This window comes from Epargyreus clarus, unplaced genomic scaffold (assembly GCF_041222505.1).
Source record: "Epargyreus clarus isolate Ecla_fem2 unplaced genomic scaffold, WU_Ecla_fem_2.2 ptg000015l, whole genome shotgun sequence".
NCBI lineage: Eukaryota > Metazoa > Arthropoda > Insecta > Lepidoptera > Hesperiidae > Epargyreus > Epargyreus clarus.
In genome coordinates this window covers 11,572,511-11,599,811 of record NW_027332223.1, presented here as the reverse complement: position 1 = coordinate 11,599,811, position 27,301 = coordinate 11,572,511, and the positions used below count along the sequence as shown (strand labels likewise).

Sequence of the window (27,301 nt, the reverse complement as noted above, 5' to 3'; positions counted from 1 at the left end):
TTAGGAAATGGTAAATTAATGCAGAACAGACCAGAATAGAAAATTTATTAATGAAGCTGTATTTGAATTAGACTAGAACTATATTATACTGTGCTGAGATATTCAATCCATCTATCGTATTTCATTTATTTCTTCTTAGTAGACGCCCAGGTTTTCAGTCCAAAGGAATTTTATCTCTGACAATCTGTAAAATGTGGACACAGTTATGCATTATTAATTTTGTAAATTGGGTCGTTAGAAATAGTTTATAGACAAGAGAATATCAGTTTTTATTTCTAGTAGTACTTAGTATAGCAGGGACACCGCCAGAGTAGAGATCGTTCGTTGTACCTTTCGACGTAATAGGTTTACTCGAAATTATAAATAAATAAAACCTTTGAACATTTAGTCAGAAAATGTGAGAACCATTTAAAAAATGAAAATAAAACAGCATCAATAGACGTTTTCGATTTTTTGGAGCCACAAATAAATAACGAAAATATTCGATTGTATGTGATAGGACACCATTATTTAGGTATACGAAAACTTCTTACGAATACGAATCTTGATTGCAGAATCTTTATTCTTTACTTCTTTTACATTATAAAAACTTTATTATCTTTTTATTTTTGTAGTTAAATAATAAAAATAAGAATTAGTCAAAGCTTAGGGCGAGTTAAAATAAATGTATTGGTGGAGGTAGAGAACTATATAGTAGTTGGTGGTACTCTATTTATAATTTACTCCTCACGAAGATTTTAGCGAGTAGTGGCGGTCAGGTATTTGCGGACACTAGTATACCTCGGCGCACATCCCCGCGTATATGGGGTCGGTGTCCCAGGGCCCGCGCTCGGGCAGCGGCAGCGCGCGGCGCCGCAGCTCCGCCACCAGCTCGCTCACGTCCATGATGGGGATGGGGTCGAGCGCCCGCGCGCGCGCCGCCAGGTACTCCACGTAGTGCACCCTGCAAGCACAGCGCCCGTCAACACACCTCGGTCAGCCCCCGCTTGTAGAGGCCGTCTAGGGAGCCGTAGGGCCGCGGCGGCAGGCGCTGCGCCGCGCGCCGCACCAGCGTCTCCAGGTCGTCGATGCCCAGGATCGGCAGCGGATCGATATTGTGCGCGCGCACCAGCCGGCTTAGGTACTCCAGGTAATGGTTCCTGCAAACACATCCCGCACTCACCGCCGCGTCCTCCTCCTATCCGATCCTGCTACATTTCAGTTAGCGCAGAGACAAACGTTTGTAGGTTTATCGGGCCTAAATCATTTGGCTTTGGCATCTCAGAAATGTTAACATAACGACTAAAGTTAATAGATTTGCAAAACTAGATCGAGAACTATGATAGACATTTAGTAATTCTTTAGTATTACAGTAAAATATTGCCTCCACAAGATCAAAGGCAAAATAAAAATTCACTAACATGTATGTAATACTAATACGTTTGACTTGTAAGTGGTGTTATTAATTAATTGCTGTTATACGTACTTGCAGAGGCCTGCTTGGTTCGGCAGCACTTCACTGCCGCACGCCGAGTCAACGAGACCCGTAGGAGTTTCTCGTTGCAGTTGCACGGCACATCTAGCCGTGGTCCCCTCTGGCGCCTCCGTTTCATAGGATACATTATTCATCTGTTAAATATATATTTTTCATGTAACATCGTTTCGCACGCGAATATGTTTTAAATGGTTACATACACCGATATGTTAAATCTACTAGATAACTATCGAACTATAACTAACAACTACGGAAAATCGTTGGTTATAATTCTACACGTATGAAAAGCAATAAAATAATCGAAACCTGTAGCAAAGTTTGCAGTTCGTGTGGCTCCTTGTCGCGCAGGTAGAAGAGGCAGTTGCGCGGGTGGTGCGCGTGCAGGCCGAGCCGCGCGCAGTACTCGCTGAGGCCGCAGCGCGCGCCCATCATGAACGGCTTGCCGCATCCGTAGCAAAACTCGTATTTACACTGTGTGCACGTGAAGTGCATGCAACCACCCCTGCGAACAGCGAACATTCGATTGATGTGTGCAATATTACTAAACAAAAGACATACAACAACAAGCAGGCAGAGAAAACAAAAGATACACAATAATAGGTGTCGTTGATCGTATGGCTAACAGTGATTAACATTTGAGGGATGTGTGCAATGTTAAAAAACAAAATATACAACCGTAAGCAGGCAGAGAAGATAAAAGACAGAGAGAGTAGAGAAAGAGAATAGGTGGCGTTGATAGTATGTTTGTTTATGTTGGAACTTATATTTTTTTATTTGCTTATTACCTTGACAAGGAATATTTAAAGTGGCATCGAGGACACTCAAGGCCGTTTTCTCGAAGATGCTGTTGTACTGCCGCGACAGAGCGCTCAGGATCATTATCTTCTAACCAAGTTGTATATTGGTCACATGTCAACCCCTCGTGGTTTGATGACCACTAAAACGAGACAAAGGAATTATTATTTTTAATAATATCTACTTATAAAAATTATAAATAACTACCGTTTACAAATAAGTTACCGGTTTTCTACAAGTAGCACAACTGATTGATTTACATTCTGGACAACGTAACTTTTTCTGTTTTGGATGAACGAAGAATCCTGACGAACATTCTACGCACCATCTGAAGTTTGGATCTTTTGCTAAGGTTCTGTCTCTTAACTGAAATAGATGATACGTGTTAATGAGAGAACTAATAATAAACTCAATAATTTAATGTATTTTGTCTTTACCTTTCTTTGAAACAATTCGTGTAGATCGGGGTCCAGCAGAGTTTTAAGTTGAATATCAAGATGCGCAAAGTATTCGAGCCAAGAATCTTCGGGAAGGTTTTCTAATTCTGGTTCCTTACAGTATGGACATACGCAATCTGCGATACTACGTTCTGATACTTGCACTGTGAAGTAAAGTCGGGCGCATTCACGACAGCATCGATGTGTACAACGCAACATAGACACCATCTGCAAAGTATTAAGAGGAAGTATATCTTCGTGTTCCTGTAATGCCCACAAGACCACATTTTTAAAATATTCTACATCTGTACCTCATGTTCTGGAACTTTGGAAGCGCAAAGTTCACAGTCTTGCTGCAAATAAGCGAGTGCAGCTGAGAGGTCGGTACATTCCAGTGCAGCTAGGAGCGCGGCAGGCGGTTCCGTTCCTCGGGATATTAATTCTACAGCTAACTGGGCTTGTTCCCAATTCTCTGTTGCGCCCTCAGCTAGTAACATTCGTGCTTGTCTCTACGGTTTTAAAATATACAATTAATTGATATATGGTAAGCGCTTTTTAGAAATAAAAATATCGTACGAAGTATTACCTCGGGCGAGCCTTCTGGCAGTTGTACGTGGGCTAAATCAATAAATTGTCCAGAAATTCGGCGCAATGTAATCGGTTGTGGCGTAGACGGTGCAGGTGTGGGTTCGGATTCTTGATTTCCTTTGATTGATGGCCTCTGATCGTATTCGTCAGAATCACTATCAGTCCATTCATCTTCAGTGCGACATGTTTCCCGAAAGAAATGGTCCTTCTTTTCTGATGGTGAGCTCGACTTCGGTGATGACGGCTGTTGGGGATTTTTAGTAGTTAATGGCGGCAGGGGCGCAGGTTTTTTCTTATTTAAGGTTGATGATGTCGTTGCTTTAACTTCAGGCGTTATTAGAGCAGTTTTTATTTGTTTACTGTTGAACAATTGATTTTGAAGCTGTTTCACATGCCCACTTTGTACATTTCCAAAATGGGACTTAGGGGGAGTGGGTGCTGGGTATTGTTTCAGAGAACCCCGTCGAACGGGTACTTTTGAAGCGATTACTTTGGAAGCGGTTTTGTCACTTTTTGTTTTATTATTCTGCATAGATTTTATGAGTTTTGGAATATTTGATTTATTAGTATTTGAGGTTTTGGTAGGTTTATTGTCTTCATTCGAGATAGAAGGATCGTCTTTTGAAACTTTGTTGTTAGGCTCACCTTGATCATTTTTCATATCTAAATTATTCTGTATCAATATGGTGCTTTTATTTTCTAAAGGCGATTGTTCTCCATTTTGGTTAAGATTTGTCTGTTCGTTATGTTCACTTGAAGTTTGGTAGCCCGGTTCATTTACTAAAGTCATAGGTGTATTCAAAGTTGCAGCTTGATTTTCCGAGTTTTCTGGCTGCTTTTGTTCATTATTATTATTGTTTTCATTCGTTTTATTTTCGACATAACCTTCTTGTAGAATAGAGTCATCACTAACTTCAGATTCATCTGAATCTTCCTCGGAAGTGTCATCTATATCAGTAACAGTAGCTACTAAGGTCTGTAGTTTATTTTCTGATATATACAACCTCGTTGGAATTTCAGGATTATAGTGAGTCATGGTTATGGTATGTTGTTCTATATTGCTCATAGTGGCCTTCAATAATTGTGGTTTGTTTTCAGATATTAACACTTTTGTAGGAAATTCAGGATTGTAGTTAACCATATTCAAACTTTGTTTGATTACAATTTTATGAGGCTTTTCTGGATGATTAGGTATGTTACTATCGTTTTTAGTTTCTGAATTATTCTGTGCAGTCATTTCACGTTTGTTGTTATTTAATTGTTCATAAATTTCATCAAATGAGTTTACAGCATCAAATAAATTATTATTTAAATCTTGTCTGTTTTCTTTTGTTCCATTTACTTCTAATGAAAAAGTGTGTTCTTCTTGTAAACTTTTTGCTATAGAGTCTAAAATTTCTATATTTGTTTGTTTAAAGTCTTCTATTTGATTATCTAAATGATCCATTGCTTCCTCAAATTGTTCGTTATCTTCAGAGCTAGTTCTGTTACCTATAACAGGCTGGTTTTCGGAATGCTGATTAGTTTCTTCATCACTACTATTTATTTTTTTATCATCTGAACTTAAGTCTTCTGATTCGCTTTGACTGTGACTGTAATTAGAATCTTCATCTGAAGCAAAATTACTTTCATTTGAACTTATTTCTTCTTCACTGCGCGACTTACTTCGTTCATCCAAGGAATTTATGTCGGAATGAATTTCATTTTTCATCTGTTGAATAAGTCTAGCGGTGTTATCAACCATGTCACGTAGATTTTCAGACTTTTCTTCTTCTTGTGGTGAATTTTGATTTTGCATTACGTCTGGGTCGGGGCTTTGTAATATGTGTCGATTAATTGGCGGGGTGCTTTTGGTGACTTCATCAGAAGCAACTAACTTCGTATTAATTTCAGTTTTGGAATAATTTCCAGTATCAGTCTTTCTTACTTTTTGTACACTTTTTGATTTAACTTTACCTAATTTATTGGTAAAATTATGATCTGCATTTTTTGTATTTCCTTTTGTTTTATTAAACATGGTGCCTTTATTATTTTGTGTTTCTGAGGAACTTGGTTGATTATTAACGTTTGGTAATGGACTTGATCGAGTTAATTCATTGTATGCATTAATAAAATCATTTTCAAAATGTGTAAAATCTAATGAATTATTTTTATTTTCTGGTACGCTGGTATTCATTGCTTTCTTTTCATTTGTTGGATTTTTATTTGAGATATTTGATAGTAAACCTTTTAAGAGTAAATTTTCATCGATCGATGGTATCCCAGCTTGCATAAGTAGTATTTTCAGCTTTTCCGCTATGTCAACCTGATTATTTGTAGCACTTTCATTATTTTCAATTGCGGTGGTACTTTCAGGATTCTGATTAATATTGGCGACATTTGAATTACTTGCAACATCGTCATTACTCGGCGTATTTGCATTATTTATAACATTAGAATTATTTGTAGCATTTGCATATTCATCATTTAAAAGGAGCTGGTCATTTTCATACGAATTTTTGTAATCAACATCTAGGGGTAAATACATCCAGTCGTCGTCTTGAAATTTGTTTGTAGTCGGAACTTCGAATTCATCTGAACTCTCTTCTGCTGAAATGTAAACGTGACTGTTATGATGACGATATGGCGAAATTATGATATGTTAATGTTTTGTTCTGTCGGAGAGATTACCGCGGGTGCGGTGTGCGCGGCCGCCCGCTCGCAGCGGCGGCGCGGCGTCGTCGTCCACGCCGTTCGGCGAGCCCCACACGTGGCCACGCATGCGGCCATCTTCACTTATCCTAATATCTTCTGCCTGAAAAGTGCGTTATAATATTTCGTATCGATCATTAATTAGCGTATCGTATTTTAATGTCAACATTAATTTAGTGCTCGTTAGTTGAATAATTTTACCTGTCGGCGACTTCTTTCGACACACTCTGTGACTGCCGGCCACATCGCTCCACGGTGGCGCGCGAGGGCGGCGCGGGCTTCCAGCTCTGTGATGTTGGCGCCCGGCGCCAGCCTGGCCGCCGCGGCTCGCACTCCTGCACACAGGCTGGGCCAGCGCTCGCTCAGCCAAGACAATGGTGCTATTGGATTTTGAGCTAACGCCGCATGAACTTCCGCTGCGCTGAATCCTAGTCTCTCAGCTTCGCTCATCAGTCGCGCTAACTCCAGACCTCTCTCCGCTTCCCGTTTGGCTCCAGACCCGGCTAGCGCTTCGAGTGATATCGCTCTGTTGCCGGCGAGTGGCTCCGGTGAAGGAGCCTGATACAATGATAGAAAATAAAATTATTTCAATTACTGGGTAGAATGTATGTTATAGAAACAATTAATATTAGTGTCAAATCAAGTTTGCATCAATAAAATTCTTAAATTCATCTTAATTTACTTCGAAGTATTTTTAAAGTAATGTAAGTATCCTTTCTTCACTGATTCTTTTTAATCTTGCTAGAAATGTCTATCAGCTGTGTGGCTGCAGCAATGCGATGGCTATGGCGAATGGTAGCTATATGGTTTGTATATGGTGTTAACCTCCGAGCCGTAGAGGCTGGAGCGGCGGGCGGGGCGCGCGCGGCGCAGGTCGAGGTGCGAGGCGCGGCGCGTGAGGCGCGCGCGGCGGCGCTCGGCCTCGCTGTCGGGCGCGGGGCTGCTGTCGCGCACCTCGCGCCACTCCCAGCGCCCGCCGCCGCTCGTGCGCCCGCTGCGGATGCTCCGCTCGCTCTCCTGTAACACGTAAAAAATTTTTTATGTCTCGTTATCATATCGTTGCTCGTTATGCATAAAAGAACGACACGGTGATGAGCCGTATCCTGCAGTATGCTCTAGGCTTCATGGCTCCGATAGACCTGACCCCAACAGTGAAATATACAAAGGGTCACACATCAACATTTTCGATATTCAAAATCGATTTTCGTAATTCAATTTCGTCTCCAATACATATCACGACAAACATAAGTCACTCTACTAATAGACTGTGGAAAATGAAAAAGATGAAAAAAATTACCCGTGTGTCACTTGATAATGAGTGTCGACTGTGGGATCGCTCGCGGCCGACGTCGTCGCGGAACCGCCTTCGTGGTCGCGAGCGCGACGCTGACGGCGCGCGCTCCCAGGTACTTGGTACTTCATAAGTCTACAAGCAGAAAAAAAATATATTATCATCTTCTACATATGCATTTTTTTTGTGTCAAAATAATACAGTCTATTTATGCGATTCGAATACAAAGACGGCGTAGCGGCAGACGTGATAATTTTATGTACGTAAGAAAGTGGAAAACAAGCGATGCATGTACCTACGGGACGCTCTGATCGTCAAAGTTTCTATTATGGGAAATAAGACTTTCACAACATATTTTAATGAAAAATTACAAAAATTAGATTTATCTTACCTGTGTAGATATGGTCTGTGGTGGTGGCGAAGTACCAGTATTAGAGACATTTGTTCGACTTGACGTAGAAGACAATATCCTTTCCGTGACATTCTGTCGTGGTGGAGATGTTCGGGCTGATCTGTTCTGGTTGTTCATCTCCCGAGGGGGAGAGGGCCCGACGGATATACTGTGCTTTGTAGGTGAAGTTTGTTGGGATGAAACTGCACGATAAGGTGACGCTCTAGTCGACGAATTCTGCTCGTGATTTTGAACTGTGTTATGAATCTTGTTCACTATTTCTTTTGGTGGAGATGGTCCAACGGCTATATCATGTCGCGCGCGGGTCTCCAAGGTATCCTCAGCAGTTTCTTTAGTGGGCGTTGCCAATGGGTTTGTTAATTGTTTGCTTGATTTTTCTTCCCGAGGCGGGGATGGACCGCAACCTGTTGATACTTTTTCTTTGGTGCTTTGAGGTTTTGGATCTGTAAGTACATATTTTGATGATTTAATAAGTAAATATAAGTAGGAATCTATAACCTTTTCTAATCAAACGTGGGGATTACTGACCTTGTTTAGGTTGTTTGTGTTCTATTGTTTTGTGTGAAGGGGTAGGTGAACTTTTTTCAGTAATTTTAAGTCTCTCCATTCCATTTTTAATACTATCATCTGAGATTATTTTGGCAGTGACCGTTGGGGTCCGGCAGCAAACGACGCATACCCGAACCCCTGGCTCGTTGACGAACGTGCAATGTTCGCACTGCCAAGTGGCGTCCGGTGGCGGGGGCGCCGGGCCTAACGAATCCTCTTCATCCTTCTCCTGGTCAGGTGCTGGCTTTGCGGGATTCTCCTTGGTCTGCTTGGGGTGTACGGGTCGGGGGTAGCTCTCATTTTCGCTTTCGGAGTCAGCATCGCTGGAGGGCAGCGGCGGCGGGGAGGGCGTGCGGTGCTTGGGGCGGCGCGACGTGCGCGACCGCACGCTCATCGCGGGCGACGCCGCGCGCGAGCCCGCGCGGGACGCGGCGCGGGATGCCGCACGACTCTCGGCTGGAAAAAATAATAATAGGATTTCCTTAGATGAAGATTAATCTTTTGGTGGTGTTAATTTTAACTATACTGTAAATGTTTTCGTTATATCCGTAAAATACATAATAATGTCTTGTCTAAACTTTTACGCGTATTTTTTTTATATTCTTACCATTACTTTGTCTTAGACACTGTTATGAACGTGTACATTGTGTTCGGGTTACTGAAGAGTAATACCTAATATTAATAATAGTTACTAATAATTAACAGTACTATTATTTAAAATTATCATTTTCCACCTCTCATTTTAGTCTTATTCATATGTACTGTACTGTCATTGTTTTTTATGTGTTTTTGGAACATTTTCTGTTGCTTGTATTTATTTGATTCCTACATACTATTGCTGTAACACTAATATACTACATGTATCCTATCCTACATAGCCTATTCCTTCTTCACTGTCCTTCTTTCTTCGCTTGTCTCTCATTTCTTTTTAATGCATAGGTTGTCTGGAAGAGATCGCTACTTAGCGATAAGCCCGCCTATTGCATATTGCTTGACCTGTGTGTGCTTATTGTTTAAATAAATTGTATGTGTATAATAAGGAGTATTCTATATATCTATCTTTTTTTTTTTTCTTCTCGAGGGGGAAACCTTCAAAAGGTACCCGGTGCCGTGGGAGCGACACGGGGTTATGTGGGATTTTTACCGCACTAAAACCCCCCCGGTCCTCAGCGCTGCGTAGAGGACTCCGGGATCTCCAAAGGAACGCAACCGGAGTCCTCTCAGCGCACTGCCCCGTCGGGCTCCGCCCAAGTGAGATTGAATCACCCCACCGTCCGGTGTATACGACGGTATGCGACCACACATACCGCCGTCCTTCCCGGGGTCGTTGGCCGGACGGTTCGAGCTCCCACTCTTACCATCCGCAACCCCGAAAGCCCCTTTTAGTCGCCTCTTACGACAAGCAGGAGATACTGTAGCTCTATTCTGGTCCCGGAACTACAGGGACACCGCGCCTGGAGGCATTATCTACGCCCGCGGCGCCTCCTCCTTCAACTGCGAGCGGGTTCAGCGCGCTCCCTAGCTCGTTCGGCGTCTTCCTTTGCAGACATTACGTCATTGCAGAAGGTGATCATGCCATCCCAGGCTTCGCTACGCTGAACCATCGCCCCGATGACGGCCGATGGAGAGAGATCCGGTCCGACTTTTTCGACGAGGATCCGCCGCTGAGACTCCCACGCTAGACAGTACTGCAGCGTGTGCTGTGCAGAATCCTCGTCGCACTCACAATGATGGCATTGGGCCGTCTCCTCCCTCCTTATCCTATTCAGATACTCACCGAAACAGCCATGTCCGATGAGTATCTGAGTCAGGCGGAAGGTCACACGACCTTTATTTCTCAGCCAAGCCCTGAAATTCGGCAGGATTGCGTCGACCACCCGTTGGCGGATATTGTGTGGTTCCAGGAGTCGATCACGCCAGCACCTCAGAGCACGCCACCTGGCTCTTCTACGAAGCGCTGCGACCGTCTCTTCGTTAAAGGGTTCAGCCCTCTGGCGGAGGACGCGGATCTTATGAAAGACCCGTGCGTCCATATCCGCCAGAATGTCCAGAGGCGGAAGCCGCCCCAGGACTGTCGCCGCCTCATACGATATGGTACGATACCCACGGGCGACTCTGATTGCGATCATACGTTGCGCGGAATTCAATTTCCGCGCACGACGCCGGCAGGCAGACAATCTGTCCGACCATACCGGCGCGCCGTAGAGCGCAATCAAGCGTATCACACCCGCGTAGAGGCGGCGGACTTCAAAAGGGTTTCCAAAGAACCAATGACTCCGACGTGACTCGAACACGCAACCTTCCGATTTGATGTCAGACGCGCTACCATTACGCCACGGAGTCGTTCTATATATCTATCTAATATAATATTAAGTACAGGTCATGTGTAACATACCTCTGCGATACGGTTGCGGTGTGTGCGGCGGGTGTGGCGACACATGGGGGTGCAGATGCGCGGCGTGCGGCGGGCAGCAGGCGGGCCAGGCGGCGGGCGCGGGCCAGGGGTGGTCGAGCGCGGCGCAGCTGCCGTAGCGCCACGGCATGCCGGCGCAGTGCGCGCAGCCGCCGCAGCCGCCCGGCGCGCCGCCCAGCTCCATCACGGAGGCGCCGCGCCGCAGCGGCCGGCCCCAGTTCTGCGTCTGTACCGGAGGGAGCATTTGCTCGGTACCGTCCCAAGGTTCCTGTGGGAGGCCATGTTGAACTGGTACCTGTTGAAAATGCCCAACTTTGTTTCAAAATAGATAATAGAAATAAATTTTACTTCATGACAACATTCTTAATATTATATACGCCATTTTTTTTAATACAAAGAAAAAGATGATATCAAGAATTAAAATTTACCATATTTGGTGACATGTTAAATCTTTGCAGTGATCCCTGTGGTCTTCCCCAAGCAGAATTGAAGTGTCCCATTGCATTCGCCCGATCTTGTGCTGGGGGAACGGGGGACGCTGGGTGATGCATGTTCGAGGGCAGATAGGGCATGCTCCCCACATGGGGAGAGACACTCGGAGTCATGTTGGCTTGGGGATGCATCGGCATCGCTTGTGGGGCTCTTTGCGTTGCGAAGTGGTTAATGTGGGGCATTGTAGACGTTTGTGTCGGCAGGGTTCCTACAGACATCCCGCTGAGAGTTGTACGACGTGGGTCTACCGGAAGCGGTCTGGGGCTCGCGCTTGCTCTGTCGCTGCCAATCTTGAACAATCATTAACAACGTATAGAGCAACAATACAAATAATAAGCAATTGTAATTTGTTTGTAAGTGAGTTGCGGTGTAAATGAGACCACATTGAAACTTGACAGTAAAGTATGACTACAAATAACTTTTTTAATGAGAGTTACTCTTTTTTTTTAGTCAATCCCTGCAGTTGTTTATTCCTGCAACAATTAACTGACATTGAATTCAAATAACAAAGTCAGTTGAACATTATTGCTGGCCTGGCTTCATACCTACTTGTCTCGTGTAGGTTAAAGAATGTTGCTTTGTAGCTAAATAAACACAAAACTGTTTAAAAATACATTTAATGTATAAATGGAATGGTATTTAAATGCGCAGTTTATTACGCTCAACTATTTGCAATTGCTCCTTGGCAATTTGCACGCGTGGTAAGCTTTGCAAAGTTGTGAATGTTGTAATAATGATGTCATTTACCTTGTGTCTCCGTGGCGGGGGCACGGGCGGCGTGGCTTTGGGCGGCAGTGGAGGTCGTTCATCTCGGAGTTGGGATTGGGACAGTGCCTGTAAGACGGAAAATGTTAAACTATGCATTTATTCCTATATGAGCACAAATTATGACGAACTTTTAGTTTTGGGCAGTTTGCCAATAATTTGACGATGTTACCGCTTATTAGATGTGTCCTACGTATTTGCTACACAGTTAACGTAACGTATAGTAATACACTATTAGTATGTAATTAGTATGATGCAAATCCATATGATACAAAAAAGGCCCTATAAAACGAACGTCCGTGCGACAATATAACACTGATAAAACTCTGTCTCTTGATCGAGGGGTCCGAGGTTCAAATCTCAGGCACGCTCTGCACCTCTGACTTTTCAAAGTCAAGTGCTTAAACGGTGAAGGAAAACATCGTCAGAAAACCTACACCTGGGAATTATCCAAATAAAAAAAATGTTTTCAAAGATTGAAGAATAAGAAGAATGTGAAGTCTACCAATTCGCACTTGGCCAGCCAGTGGCGTAGCTAGGTATCCAAGGGCCCTGGGGCAAATAAAAAAATGGGGCCCCACTGCTATGGAAACTGATTAGGTTTTATCAAACAAAAATATGAAATATACAAATACTTTATAAATGCTAAGCTATTTAAGCCCTTTTTTGTGCAGTGCAGGGCAGGTAATAAAAATATTAAACAGTAACAACATAAATTACAATAAATACTGGATGTAGGTTTGGCTAATAAAACGAAATAGGATCGTCAAGGATTTATCATATAAAGGTCGGGCCTAACTGACTAAATAACTATTTTATATTTTATTTACAATTTTTCCTAGCTTTAGTTTCCGCAAAAGTACAACGTTTCCACATAAATCAAAAATGTTTCACTGTAGAGACATTTGTTCTTAAAATAGGCAGATCAAAGCGTCATAGGACCACGATTGGATACGATCCTATGACGCTAATGTGTCCGTTATATTTTCGCAAGTAACAAACATATATGTCATAACATCGAAGAATTAGTTGATTAACCAACGAATTCTTCCATATGACATATGTATTTATGTATAATCCTTAAGGATTAGTATGCAAATGTATGAAAAAATACGTATTTTCTTCAAAATTTGCCTTTTCCTTTAATTTGTCACATAACATTACTTACTTAAATAAATTAAGGGTCCATGTGTCGGCGCACCCCGATTTGATACGATTGCGCATTAACATGCCGATCAATACATTTATTGATTTATATATATACTCGTAAATGTCTACCAAACCGCAATATACTGACAAATAAACACAAAAAACATATGTCTGCGAACTATTCACATTTGTGCATAGGTGTTCTGCACCGTATCCCTTAGCCGGTTCTTACATCACCCACGGAAAGAGAGGGGGAGGCCCTATTTTACAACGCCGGGGCCCCACGGCGGAATACTTCCGTTAGGTCGCATTCTAGCACTCCATATTTGCTCATTATTTCCTTGCATGATTGGTGAACAGTCCATGCTTGAGTTAGTTGAGGTAAAACTAAGTACTAGTGCAGAAATAATTTAGGGGAATTCCCTAGGCATAACTTTTAAATTACTTTCAACTGAGTTGTCATGTTTAAAGTGGGGTTGCAACAATTCATATTTATTTTGAAAATGGGAGAAATTTCCAAAAGTTCCGTTCGATCGAGATTTCTGGTAAGGGTTCGAGGGCCCCCTGAGTTTGAGGGCCCCGGGGCACTGCCCCGCCTAGCCCCTAGGTAGCTACGCCACTGTGGCCAGCGCGGTGGATTATGGCGTAATCCTTCTCATTCTGAGAGGAGCCGTGCCCAGCAGTGGGACAGTAAAGGGTTGATGATGATGAAGCAGAATGTTTAAAGCAGTGCTCGCAATGGGGTGTACATGTGATATGTACCTGTCGCTGATGGTGCCTGCGCTTGGGGTGTCGGTGGTACATGTCGTCGCAGGAGGCGCACAGCGCGCGGCGGCCGCACTCGGTGCAGCGCACGCGCGCGCCGCCCCCGCCGCACAGGCCGCATGATGCGCCCGCGTCTAACGGGTGATCTGACGAATTTTGTTACGATAATTCTTATTTATTTATTTATTTAATACATACATAGGCTTAAAACTAACATTACAGGTAACCCCAAGTCGTTAGTGCACCTAATTTCAAATTATACAATTAATGCAAAAAACAATATCACAAATTCAATCAACTATAAAAACAATAATTAAATGTCATAATAACTATTAAATATATTAAATGCGTATCGTAAAAAAACCAATCATCTTAGATCAGTAAAATACAAAGATAACTTTCCGCCTTGTAATAGAAGAAATCCACAAAAGGATGACGATTTCATGTATTTACACGAAATCATGCAAACACAAAGCACACACAAACACAAAGCTGACTTTTTCCCCATTACCTCTTCGACTGTCATGGTGTAATTTACGCGGAATAATGCCGACATGTGCAGTTAAGTCGTGCATTCTTCTAATCTAAGCGATAATTAAACAAAAAATAGATCAAAAGCGTTCGGTTTCTTAGAACTAGTTCGAATTGGTTCGAGTTTCTTAGTACTTGTCTAAGTTTTAAAGAAGCATTTTTATTTGCCTGTTGACCTGATGATCTGTATGTATGTTCACACATACTTTCACCTAAATGACCGAAGTTTTTGAAGCTTAAGCGTTCATTTGTGATGGTATTATGTAACCGTAAGTGGCAATTTGTTTAGCGGTATGTCGTTTAGGGGGACATGTTAATTATCACCCGATAGTAATCTTGATACCACTGCTACAAGCCTCCACTTTTGTTACTTAGTAATAGAAAATATGTGCGCGGTGGAGCTGGTGCAGTGGAACTAAGTACTTATGTGGTGTATTACTTTTAATATTATGCAAAGTAAAAATTCAAATAGAAAGTTAATTGACAAAATCTCACTAGTAGGCGGCCTGGGCGGCGGAGGTGGCGGCGGCTGGAGCTTTGCGTTGACGTATTGCTCGGAGGGGAACTCCACCACCTCGTAGTCGGGCTCCGGCTTGGTGAGCGGCGGGCGCTGCGGAGCGGAGCGCATCGCCAGCGGAGTGCTGGGCGCCGTCGTACGCGGCTCTCGGCCGCGATTCTTTAACATCTGGGGAATGTTTGGGATAGAAATTTGATTTTCGTTGTTATCAAAACCTGTTTTTACATTAAATATACCAAGGCTTAAAGGTTAGTGTATTCGATTGTTCATTAAACAAAAAAGCTAAACTAGGAATTCTTTCGAAATAATTATGATTACATGATTTGGTGTAGTAAGGGAGAGATACTTTTCCGAGGCATACCACCTTAGTACTTGGGGGTAGCGGCGCATCTGTGGCCGACCTCAGGTAGAACTAATCTTATCTGTGCTTGACTATGGATGTCCATGGGAGGCAGTGGCGACTTACCTACCAATCAGGTGGACTGCATGCTCGTCTGCTACTCCTATATTATAAAAAAAGTCGTCATTGTTGTTAGACTTTATCTGTTATACATTATTCTTGTATATTCTTACTACAAATATGCCATTTGTCGGTTTGTTATTTCGTTAAAAAAATAAAACAGTTGTAAACACTTAAAGCTTTTACAGAATTGCAAGTACTTACTCTTAGGTATCAGAAAGACTAATTAAAGCAGATTGCGGTTACTAATTACTTTGCTGCACTATTATGCACTTGGCTAACTCGCAACATCAACGGTACTACCTAGGTACTGTAGGTATAGAATTAAAATGTTTTTCAAATGAAATCCAATAAACGGAAAATATTGTAAACCTTAGAATATTGTGAGAAATGTTCAATTTGTAACTTATAAAAAAACATACACCTACGAAAAAATATGTCATTCAATATTGGAAAAATGTAAACAGTTGTTTGTTATGTGAATATAATTTCCAAAATTTAACGTTATTATTATGATAACAACGCTTGGATCTGCTGACACAGCGAAGTTCGAAGATATCAAACCAGATAGAGTTATGTAGAGTGGGTGTCTATGACCATGTAGCCGTATGTATGAAGTACCTACGCCAAGTACCTAGTAGTAGTTAAAAGTATGTAAGATTGTTCGTAAGACAAAAAATCGTTCATAATTTGTAATCATTATTTCTTTGAGACTTTGACAATATTAATGAATATTGTTTTAATTAATTAAATTATCAATCTGTGTCGTTTCCTAAGTTGTATATAAACGTTGTTGGTATAATAGGGGGGATTTGTATGTGAATACATATTTTGTTTTATCTACACTAATATTATAAAGAGGAAAACTTTGTTTGTTTGTTTGGTTGTAATGAATAGGCCCAAAAACTACTGGACCGATTTTAATAATTCTTTCACCATTCCAAAGCTACATTATCCACGAGTAAAATAGGCTATATTCTATATGAAATATATTTGATAAATAGATTTTGAGGCGGTACAAAGTTTGCCGGGTCAGCTAGTGATTAATATTTAAGTTGAGCCTTATTTCTGTGTTGTCATGGAAATGCATACAAAATAAACACCGAAAATACCGACTGTAGGTATTTGGAACGCGGCCTACAATGTTTTTCGTGAGACATTTACCCAGTTTCTTGACATTACCAACTCGAGCCAGTTCCGGTATTGTCATTCAGATATTCTCTGTTAAAATGAGCAGCTATTTTTGTGATAGTTATATATTTTATTTATCATAATTATGAAATCCTATTCGTAAAGAAGTTGGACAGTATTATCTTAATGTGTTCTTTAATTTAACATAAATTGTTCTATGTTTACGATTCGCAAATATTCTTAGAAATACAGAAACGTTAAATATTTACCTTGGCCGAGATTAAAACCTTAAAATTACTTAAATATCTTATATGTATATAAAATTCACGTGTTAGTGACCGTACTCCTTCGAAACGGCTTTACTGATTTTCATCAAATTTTATATGCATATTCAGTAGGTCTGAAAATCGGCTACGATCTATTGTTCATACCCTTAAGTGATAAGGGTTGTTCACCCTTAATTTTTTTATTCATATGGCAACACAACGTTTGCCGGGTGAGCTAGTAAAAATATATCTTTTTTATAATATTTTAGGTAGACGTTTTAAGCGAGTATGCTCGCTTATCTGCATTTAATCCGGCCACAAATGGGGTGCTAGCTGCTATCCCTAAAGAATGGGTATAAATAGTAATAATTTTGTTCATGGCTTCGGAGGATTATTCCCAAGTAATCGAATAAACAAAATGGGATAGACAGACGCCGACTCAAGTAGGTTAGTTGATGAAAATACACACGTTCACATTATAATATAGAGTATAGACTAGTCTAATATCACGCGAAGTTACACTCTCCCAAGTTCTCGTTGTTTGCAATTCCGACACTCTATGTAGAGTAGTACGGCTAGAACGTTTTGAGGGTAGAGCGAGATTTTTAATTTGGTCTCGCTGCTCGCATCTTTTGTTGTTACCCACGTACTACGTGCGATTTACTCGTATGCAATATTCTTATTACAGGTGTAATATTATAAGCGATAGTAATAGCTGATTGTTATATAGATAATAAAATATTCAACTTATTAACGGTACGCTGGTAGGTTGATATGTAAATAAACAAACGTGTGTTAGCAATGGTCTTGTTATAAATACCGGTACCCATAAATTCAGCCAGTTACCGATTTCTTAAAATTCCGTTTAATTGATTGCTTAACAGATGGTTTGTTTTATTAACAACCGAAACATTGAAGAGGTTAATACGTCACGTAACAAACTGCACTTGTTCCGAACTTTAGAACTGAATCAGAACTGTTGTGGGCGTATCCTTCGAGCAACTTTGGTACTTATTGCAAGGGGAAAAGCTTTAGTACTTATAGTGTCTGAGTGGTATACATTTATATATAATAATAGAGCATTATCATGTGCAAACGAAACAGCAGCTGTGACCGGGATAGAGCGGGCGGTGCCGCGTCGCCGACGCTTCGTCGACCCATTTATTTCGCCTCTCATATCCCAAAATATCGAAGATATTTACCTATTTATATCGGGTGCATTGTATACATTTCAATAAAATGTACATATACTTTACTTTCGTTATAAATGAAATTTACTGAATAATCGTATTTTTGTGTTCTAATATTTAATGTGCTCACGGTACTCACGGTTTCCTTCAGAACACTTTCTTATCCAAAACACTGGAACGAATGACACTTTTAGCACGGAGCAAACTTTTCACGGCATTATTGGTAGGATCACGGAATTATGCAACCGGGTCTTGGAGAGTGGGTCCGGCACTCTCGAAGCGCGCAGGTGGCACCAGGAGCGGGTTCCTCTCGCAGCGGGCACCCGCTAATCTTGCGCCCTATCCGGATGAAATTGACAGCGCGAAGACTCGTGCGCCGCCATCGCCTCTATTTCTGTCCGCGGCCGCGTTGCCCTGATTCTACTAAAATTACGACGCGTAGCTATTTCCGCACTAAACTGTATGCGCCCTCTCGCCGGCGTTAAGCACCTCGGTACATCGCAGATTTGTTTTTGATAGTTAATCGCTAACCTAAATTATTACTACATATGAAATAACACTATGCTCATCATTAAGCCTTTAAATACGTAGATATTCATCTTTCTTTGTCTCTAGCAGCATCAATAAGTTTGGGTACTTTTTAATATAACTTAATAATAAATAATGGGTCAAACGTTAAATATTTATGTCCTAGAAAGCCAATTTTATTGTAGGTAAATGATATGGTGGTTATTAGCCAGGAAAATTATGAAACTTGTGTCCATAATAATAAGACAATGAAGATTACCTACAAAAATATAGTCATGAAGTAAATCTTTTAAATAACATTATAATAAGAAAACTAAGTATGTGGGTAATAAGTATTACGTAGATAATTAATTCAGGTAGATATAAAGGTAAGAGCCATGAACCTACATAATATTCCATGGTACGTATCGGAGAATTAATAAAACCTTAATTATCAAATCAACCAATGCCATATGTAAAATAAAAATAAATGTTGACATAAGTTTGAGTTTCAAATGATTGAAAACATTATTTATTTTGCAGCATGGAGATATTGCACGCATTTAAGGAAAATGGTTATTTTACGGCAGAATTATATCACCTGCTTGCGAAAAAGAAGTTGGTTGATGCTTCTAACGAGGTAATGTAGTAACAAATTCAATTTTTTCTGCTTTTATTTACAAAATTTTCTACATATCAATCACGATATGTTTTTGCGTTAAATACTATCTACGTTCTTTAAACTGCACTAACTAGCGCCCAGCCGAGTTATATTACATAGATTTTCAAAATAATATTTTTTAAGAAGAAGAAGAAGAGTAACAAAAAGATTCAATGTCATCTTTTAAACTTGTCCTCGTAAATACGTCCTTTCTGTAGATTTTCTTTGATATAAGAACATCTAAGTTTTTTTAATTTAGTGTTTTAACTTTTTTGGGAATCGTGTTATGAGATTCAGATCACCCACTCGTCTAAAACGAACATTTGTATGATACGCATCCCGAAATATTTTAGGTAAGAACACCCTTTTCATATCCCTTTTAGATCATACCATCGGAATACGCGAAAGAAATGAAAATGACAACAGCTGAGCGTTTACAAACATTGAACCGGATATCCGTGGACAATATTGTCAGGAGCGGCGGTACAGCCAACAACATAATTCTCTCTTTTACTCCGCCAGTTATTGTTTTCCAGAACTTTAAGCCCAATGAAAAGTATGTGGCTAAATTTTCCGTAAAAAATATAAGCAAGGTATGTAATTTATCTTTTTTGTCAGAAATCCTTATATACCTAATGCCACGAAAAAATATGAAAATAATTCATTTATGTTTTTTTTTAACAATTGTATGCTTTGTATAGTATTATACAATCAACAATTAAGAATATTATATACTGATTCTCGGCGTTTATGAACTAAGGGTAAATTTTAAATTTTATATCTCTAAAAATACGTAGAGTTGTGGACGGAATCTTCAAATTAGCCGCTTTGTATTGCGCAGCTGCAGTGCTGAAACTACGCTCCGGACTAAAACAGTATTTCTTCTCCGGAATCTATTGTGAAACCGATGTAGTATAGGAAGCAGGCTGGTATTGTGAATAGACAATAACATAGATAACGCTAAAGTAACGCGGTAGAACCATTGGGTAGAACTTAGAAGTCGTGCAACTGTAGCGGCGAATTTGAAGGATATTTAATGTACCTATAATGTATCAATAGCATACCTACGTATTTATTAAGTCAATGGTTTCAGGCACCAACATACATAAACATGGTTTGCAAGGAGTCATCATTCTTCTTCATAAAAGTTTGCGGGACACAGTTATTATCCCGCTTAGCTCCAGGAATCAGTTCTACTTTCTCCATAACATTTCAACCGGTTCAGTACGAAGATTACATTCATAAAGTAACATTTTATACTGACGTTGACCAGTACATATTACCCATTATAGGTAAGACTATTCTAAAATGAATATACAGTCTGCAGGAATACTTTTTATTTGGAAACATAGATTACGAGTGGTTGTGGTAAAAGAGAAAGTATAATTACGTAAAATTGTAGAATATCATGACTCTATTGGTTTACAGCTATGGGTCCAAGACCAATACTTAACTTCCCTGATGAAATTAGCATACCGAAAGTACCTTTGAAGATAGAGAACAATGTGTTTTTTAGTATTCATAATGTTGGTTTGGTGCCGGCAGGTTTTGCCCTAAAAACCAGATGGTTAGAGTCCAATTTGTTTTACTTAATGTTGCTATTTTAATTTAATCTTCGTATAAGAAATAGTGAACTAATGCGCTATTTTCCTACATTCAGCCCATTTTCAGTGCAACCTAAATCAGCTTATCTGCATCCAGATGAATCATTAGAGATCAAAGTTAGGTTCAAGACTATGCATTTGGGAGACACCCGTGGCGTAATGTATGCGGTATTTGAAACAGGTATACGCTCATCCAAATATTAGGTATTTATTAGGGGTTTTCAAAGAAATTCTAGTCAAAATAAAACGTATATTTTTCTAGGAGAAAATTTTCGTATAAATCTATTTGGATCAACGCATACGGTGAGTGTAGAACTGGAGAAGCAGGTCGTCAGGTTTCCTGAAACATACAACACAATGGTACGGCAACAACCTTTCAAGATTACCAACAAGTCTGATCATCTTTTAACCTACATGTGTATGAAGAATGAAAGTGTTTTGGACGGTAAATTTAATACTCGTAATATATTTACAATGGGATGGTCTTCCAGTAAAAATATTAAATTAATCATAATCATAGAGAAAAAAGATTGTGAAGCTAAAATACACAGATTTTTTTTACTATGTAATTTTTTAATGAGTGGTCTATTCTATATTCTAGTTCTAGTTTTATCAAACATTTTCATTGGCATGGAACATCTAGTAATTTATTTTCTTCTAGATTTCGATGACAAAGTAAAACTCGCAACTGTGTTCTATAATGTGAAAGAAAGCGAATCGGCTAAGTCCACGAAACTTTTGCAATTCGATGTTGTGAGCAGCGACGAGCACGAAAGGGTGTATACCAGGATATTCTTCGACGAAATACAAGCATTAATAGCCGATGAAACGCTGCTCTTTCAGAATATGCATTTTTCAATAACACCTATCGTTAGTATCTTATTTACTTTGGCCAACTTAGGAAGTAGGACATTGTATTAAAATCATCGATTGTTTTGTTGAGATATAAAAAATAATTCGTCAAACAACTACAACTTTTATTAAGGCTTCTAAAGTTTTTTATTCACATTTTACAATCATTTCAAAATGCTTAAGCTTCTTTAATATAGTTAATGAGTATCTAACATAAAAAGGTTTAAAATGAACATTTATAATGTTATGATAATGAAAAGACATTTTTCAGAAGGGAAAACTATGGCCTGGTAAATCAACTGAGATAACTATAACGTTTTCACCAAAAGAGATTGGGGAGTTTGAGACGACTGTATATTTAGATATCGACGGAATAACGGATCGTGTTCCGCTGAATCTAGTCGGCACATCTTTACCTCCTACGATATCGTTGAATTTGGAAACATTGGATATGGATTGCGTCTATATCAATAAGGTTTATAACTATGAAGTCGTAGCTATAAATAAAGGTGGGTTATAATTTTAAGCTGCTTTATTTTTTATTGTTTGATCGTGAAATCTTTAAAGTTTGGTCTTTAATTTTTATAAACTAGTAGTGCCCGCAAGTTCGCCCGTGTTTTAAACAAATAACATGACATACATATAACTGAAAATTTGGTTCGTTGGAATGACAGTGGCGCCATCTGAAATTGTTCGTACAAACTCATAAACCATCGTAGGTTCATGCACAACAGTTTCGCTAAAGATCATCACATGATTAAATGCATAGTTTACAATCCTATAAAGAACATACAGATAAACATTTATTTATATATAGATAGAACTTATTTTCAGGACATATAAATGGAGTAATAGTGTATAAAGAAGTTCCACCATTATTCGGAAGTGTTATAACGTGTAACCCTCAGATGCACTGTTTGCGACCGGGGGAGAAAGAGATATTTGTGATTTCCTTTTGTAATTCTAACCAAGGACCTTATTTTGAAGAAATTAATTTTGTGATTCGTGACACGAATGTTGTGCTGAAGTTATATTTGAAGTAAGAATGAAAGGAAGTTAACGTATTAATTTCTTTACGAATTTAAAATTATGTTAAATTATGGTGGTCATTTATATTTATTTCAGGGGTGTTGTTATTTACCCATCTCTAACGTTCAGTATACCGTGTTTGGACTTCGGGATGGTAAGCGTAGGTAAGAAATGACTCATTTTTATTTAATTTTATAAGTGATTTGTACAAAAGTAATGTTAAAGCTACGGTGAGGGAACACCAAGTGCAAGTATATCGTTATATATCTATAATATTTATCTAAATATTATTTTTTACAGGAGTGTCCAAAACCCTAGAAGTTGAGGTTGTAAACGAATCAATAGTCCAAGTAAACGGTTCACTGAAGATATCATCCGATGGTCCCGAAATAAGCAGCATTACGCTGACTGACTATGCTGTGGCAGGTTCACCTAAACCACAAGTGCCACAATGGCCCAGAGAGTTCAGCATCGAACCATACAAAATTAGTATTGGGCAAGAGTCCCGAATATTGGTGAAGGTAATATTATTATGAAGTAATAAACTATGTTATTAAATTGAAATTAAATAAGAGTAGACATGGTGGTAGGTTTAATGTGAATTAACGCAGGACATATTACCATACACATAACAGCAGTGTTAAGCTCTGCTTTGTTTTGGTTTGAATGGTAGCGTAAGAGGGTGGATTACAGATGTCAATGGCGGAACTCATGTGAACATGAACTCATGTCAAAAAACAACCCACTCAAGTTTAGCGTGATGGAGTATGCTGAGTGCTCATACCAGTTGTGAGGAGCGACCCATGTCCAGCAGTTGGATATAAAAAGGGTAGCAGCTAAAAATATTAGTAACACTGAGCTGTGTGTGTAATTGAGTCATGTTATCGTTTTGTGATACTTTTGGCAAGGCACTTGAGAATGTTGTTTGTTATTGTACTAATCTTCTCATTAATTCTATTACTATATTGTCGTGCTTCGCAAGAGGGAAATTTATAAATGATGTCATGTACAGTCAGCTACAAAAGTAGATGATCATATTAAGGTTTCGAATATAGCTATACGCTTAAGCGTTCATAAGTAGCTGAACACAACTAGAACCGTAATTAGATGAACGTCGTAGTGTCTCAAAAGTAGATAAACATTACAGTGTCAAAATTAGCTTAACAATGACATATCATATTAGTGACGTTAACTATTTTTGCATATATCTGTGTTCAGCTATTTATGATGGTTTGGGTGTATAGGTATTTTTGAAACCTTAATCTGTTCATCTACTTTTGAAGCTGACTGTACGTCATCATAAATAAAAACTTTTGTGCAGGTGACATTGACGGCAAATCTAACGAGAGCTAACCAGACCTCTCTGGAATTAGAGTTAGAGAAGTCGGACAGTCCACCAATAACCCTTCCTGTTATATTCAATGCGATGGTACCAGATATTACTCCGGCACCAGAAATTCATTTGCGAGCGTGTTTCATGGATTTCACGTACCAACATGAAATCTACGTGAACAGTAATGATTTTCAAGGATACTTTACCATTGTGGAACCGGAGGTATATTTTATGATAATACTTTGCAAGGTAAAGGTCGTAGAACTCTCTGTTGTTCAACTCCGCCGGTACCATCACCACACCTATTTCTGCCTATTAACAGCAGTATTGTGTTCTGGTTCGAAGGGTGTGGAAAGGGAGACATACTTTTCCGAGGCGTTCGAATTTTTTTGTCCTCAGAGGGTACCGGCACATCTGTGGCCGACCTCAGATGAGAATACGGTCCTGTCTGGGATTGATTGCAGATGTCCATGGTCGACAGTACCTACTTAACATCAGGTGGACTGCATGCTCGCCTGATACTTCTATGTCATATATATATAAAAAAGGTAGCAAATCAGATTTTAGTGTTGAATTTATGTTTTGTTGGTTATAAGGAAGAATCAACCTTGGAGGTGGAAGTTGGTACTAAGGAGGGTATGATAGAACCAAACAGCACATTGTGCTTGCCAGTCAGCATCAAGACTAGTGTTCTTGGAGTACAAGAGTATTCTGTAAGGTAAGATAAATAAACAGATACATATGTTATATGTATTTAAAGGAATTTGAAGTTGTGCTACTTATTTATATTTTAACAATCATCAATGCTTCAAATGTAATGAGTCCTCCTAAGCTAGAGGTTTTTTGCTGTCTTCTTTAGATTTTTAAATTTATGACTATTTTGCTGTTCCGGGTTCTAAATTAATATATATAAAATTCTCGTGTCACGATGTTAGTTACCGTACTTCTCCGAAACGGCTTTACCGATTTTCACCAAATTTTTAATGCATATTCAGTAGGTCTGAGAAGCGGCTACTATCTATTCTTATACCCCTAAGTGATAAGTGTTATTCACCCTCAACATTTTTTATTTATATGGCAACACAACGTTTGCCGGGTCAGCTAGTAAATTTCTAAAAATGATATTTCAAAGATATAGGATTTTGAAGCATCGTGCAGTGCATGTGTGCATGAAAAGGCCGTACTCAGTCGTTTTCAAGAGAAGTGCAGTTCACTTAAAACAACTGGTATTTTCTAAAACAAATTCTTAAGGAATATTTTTGTAGATATATGTATAAACTGAATTATATTTTAGGATGCATCTTTTTGGGTTATCTAGCCCAGTAGAGATATGCCATATAACAGGGTGTGGAGTGCGCCCCATCGTCACGTGCAGCCCCACCGCTCTACATTGGGGACAAGTGAAACTATTGAATAGGACGCACAAAACCCTTACTCTATGCAATGACTCTCCCGTCAGAGTCAATTTTAAGGCCTCTCTAGTAAGCAATTATTATATAATGTATTATGTAATAAAGTGTATTAAAATTAAATGTAGATTAATTAATTTTTATTAATCTAAATTTATTATTAATCTAAAATATATCATTTATTTACTTAATATTGCGCGAAAGCGACTTTTCCTTTTTAAAGATGCACGAGAGAGTGCTGAATTTTTTCGGTTATATTTTTTGGTAAACAATCGCACATCTGTTAATCTCTTAATTTAAATGTAAGATTTTGATTAAACTAGGCAAATTCGAATAAATGAAATATACATACATATATTGAATCGCTAAATATAGAGCGCTACTAGCGAAGTATATCTATTACTTTTGCGGTAGAGTACGTTGTCAAAAAATATTGTATTTCAGGTAAATCGTGATGGACGGTGGCAAATAAATCCTGCCGAGGGCTACATTGAGCCCGAGTCAGAATCCGACGTGTTCCTAACACTGTATCTCATTGATGCTGACTCTTACACGAACAAAGCTGTCATCCAGTTGGAGAAAGTGAAAGATATTGTTAGCATTACTCCTGTTTAATCTTATTGGCTTCTATGATTAAAATTAGATGAATTGTTACTGTTAATAGTTTTAAAATTAACCTGTCTTTAGTATCTTTTTAGATCACCGTCATGAGTTTATAATAGGTAATTCGATGAATGTATACCATATATCTTTACTGGTCTCTGTGAAACGGCGTATACATATGTGTATGGTATTCTTTTGTATAACTTTCGTTATTCTTATTACAGAGACGCAGACATTGAAAGTAATAATTTCCACCTCTTAAAACCTATATTTTATACAGGTTGAGTGCTAAATCGTAATCATTTGTTTATAGCTTGTACCACTTTCCGCGACTGGTATCGGAACAAGTATATTAATCGGAGAGTTCAGAGACAAAGTAGTGATAGGAAGACATTTCACCAAAATCCCGCTGAACCATAAAGTGATAATGGAGAACTGTGGTACCCGGATGCATGTCCTGGAATGGAGCGAACATTATAAGGCTCCTAAAACCAAACAGAATACAGCGTACGTAAAGAAAAAAATGGCAATTAAGTATCTACTCTGGACTGTTAAGAAATATGCAAATTTTTTTACAGAGGATTTTTCAACTTGGATCCTAAAGTTTTTAAAATGGCAGCTGGCGAAAAAGTAGAATTGACTATAACGGGACTATCTTATAAAGTTTCGACTGTGAAGGAGATGTGGTATTTAGTTGGAAGTGTGGAAGGTATTAACAAGAAGGAACTATTGTTGGAATGCCAAATTATAGCCGAATTTGTCGATCCAAAAATAGAAGTATCTACCAACGTTTTAGATTTTCAGTATGATTTCGGACCATACAGCGAATTTTACAAACTTACAGGTACATTAATTTCAAGTAGCTATAAATTTGTGATTTATGGTCATGATGGTTATGATAATTATTACTGTAAATGTCTTTGCAGATATTTTAACTATCAAAAATGTTTCAAAACTACCTCTAGATTTTGAAATATGTGTAAAGCCTCCATTTGCCATTATTCATAAGAGCAGCACATATAAGATTCCGCCAAACGAAGAACATTTATGTGGTTGCATTTGCTACAATGAAACAGATTTAAATTTACCAAACATCTTCAGTGAGTTCGGTCCACAACGGTCCAAACAGTTTATCGACTATCTGACATTAAAACCCGTGGAACCCGCACAAAAGGGTCCAGTGCAATTTTTTCAAGATATTAATAAAATAAAATTCGCTTTCAATATAACACACATAGTCGAGGAACGTTTAGAAGACCAAGAAGTAATGAAAATACAAATATTATTCGATACAACAAAACATTTGTCTTTAAAATCTCGTGTTTATTGTGATTTAATGAAAGTTAAATTTAAAGGGCATAAAAATAAGGTAAATATCATATGAACA

At 39.2% G+C, this 27,301-nt stretch overlaps 2 protein-coding genes across 4 annotated transcripts in view; one reads left to right on the top strand and one right to left on the bottom strand.

Moving 5' to 3' along the window:
* Positions 1 to 38: 38 nt before the first annotated feature.
* LOC140748070 (uncharacterized) lies at positions 39 to 18,332 on the bottom strand. 3 transcript variants are annotated; one of them, XM_073080768.1, is made up of 21 exons: positions 18,056 to 18,332; positions 14,848 to 15,037; positions 13,819 to 13,967; positions 11,890 to 11,976; positions 11,079 to 11,432; positions 10,633 to 10,945; positions 8,217 to 8,693; positions 7,668 to 8,131; positions 7,283 to 7,411; positions 6,811 to 7,002; positions 6,187 to 6,543; positions 5,965 to 6,088; positions 3,293 to 5,883; positions 3,018 to 3,215; positions 2,707 to 2,934; positions 2,495 to 2,635; positions 2,260 to 2,411; positions 1,781 to 1,976; positions 1,466 to 1,608; positions 971 to 1,139; positions 39 to 184 (listed from the first exon to the last, which is right to left on the bottom strand). In XM_073080768.1, the coding sequence occupies exons 2-21, from the start codon at positions 15,035 to 15,037 to the stop codon at positions 155 to 157; spliced, it is 6,684 nt and encodes a 2,227-aa protein (XP_072936869.1). In that variant the 5' UTR covers positions 18,056 to 18,332; the 3' UTR covers positions 39 to 154. The 3 variants fall into 3 exon arrangements, with proteins under 3 accessions (XP_072936869.1, XP_072936871.1, XP_072936870.1); XM_073080770.1 differs by lacking the exon at positions 971 to 1,139 and adding an exon at positions 781 to 943; XM_073080769.1 differs by having other exon boundaries at positions 3,293 to 5,880.
* A 635-nt stretch (positions 18,333 to 18,967) lies between these two features.
* LOC140748064 (hydrocephalus-inducing protein) overlaps positions 18,968 to 27,301 on the top strand; it is a 38,873-nt gene continuing 30,539 nt past the window's right edge. Inside the window, 15 exon segments of the mRNA XM_073080762.1 lie at positions 18,968 to 19,063; positions 20,178 to 20,377; positions 20,742 to 21,133; positions 21,350 to 21,558; positions 21,812 to 22,049; positions 22,375 to 22,579; positions 22,666 to 22,733; positions 22,870 to 23,090; positions 23,891 to 24,124; positions 24,499 to 24,620; positions 25,197 to 25,383; positions 25,756 to 25,905; positions 26,228 to 26,421; positions 26,493 to 26,758; positions 26,841 to 27,283. Of these exon segments, the coding sequence (XP_072936863.1) occupies positions 18,968 to 19,063; positions 20,178 to 20,377; positions 20,742 to 21,133; positions 21,350 to 21,558; positions 21,812 to 22,049; positions 22,375 to 22,579; positions 22,666 to 22,733; positions 22,870 to 23,090; positions 23,891 to 24,124; positions 24,499 to 24,620; positions 25,197 to 25,383; positions 25,756 to 25,905; positions 26,228 to 26,421; positions 26,493 to 26,758; positions 26,841 to 27,283 (3,225 nt within the window).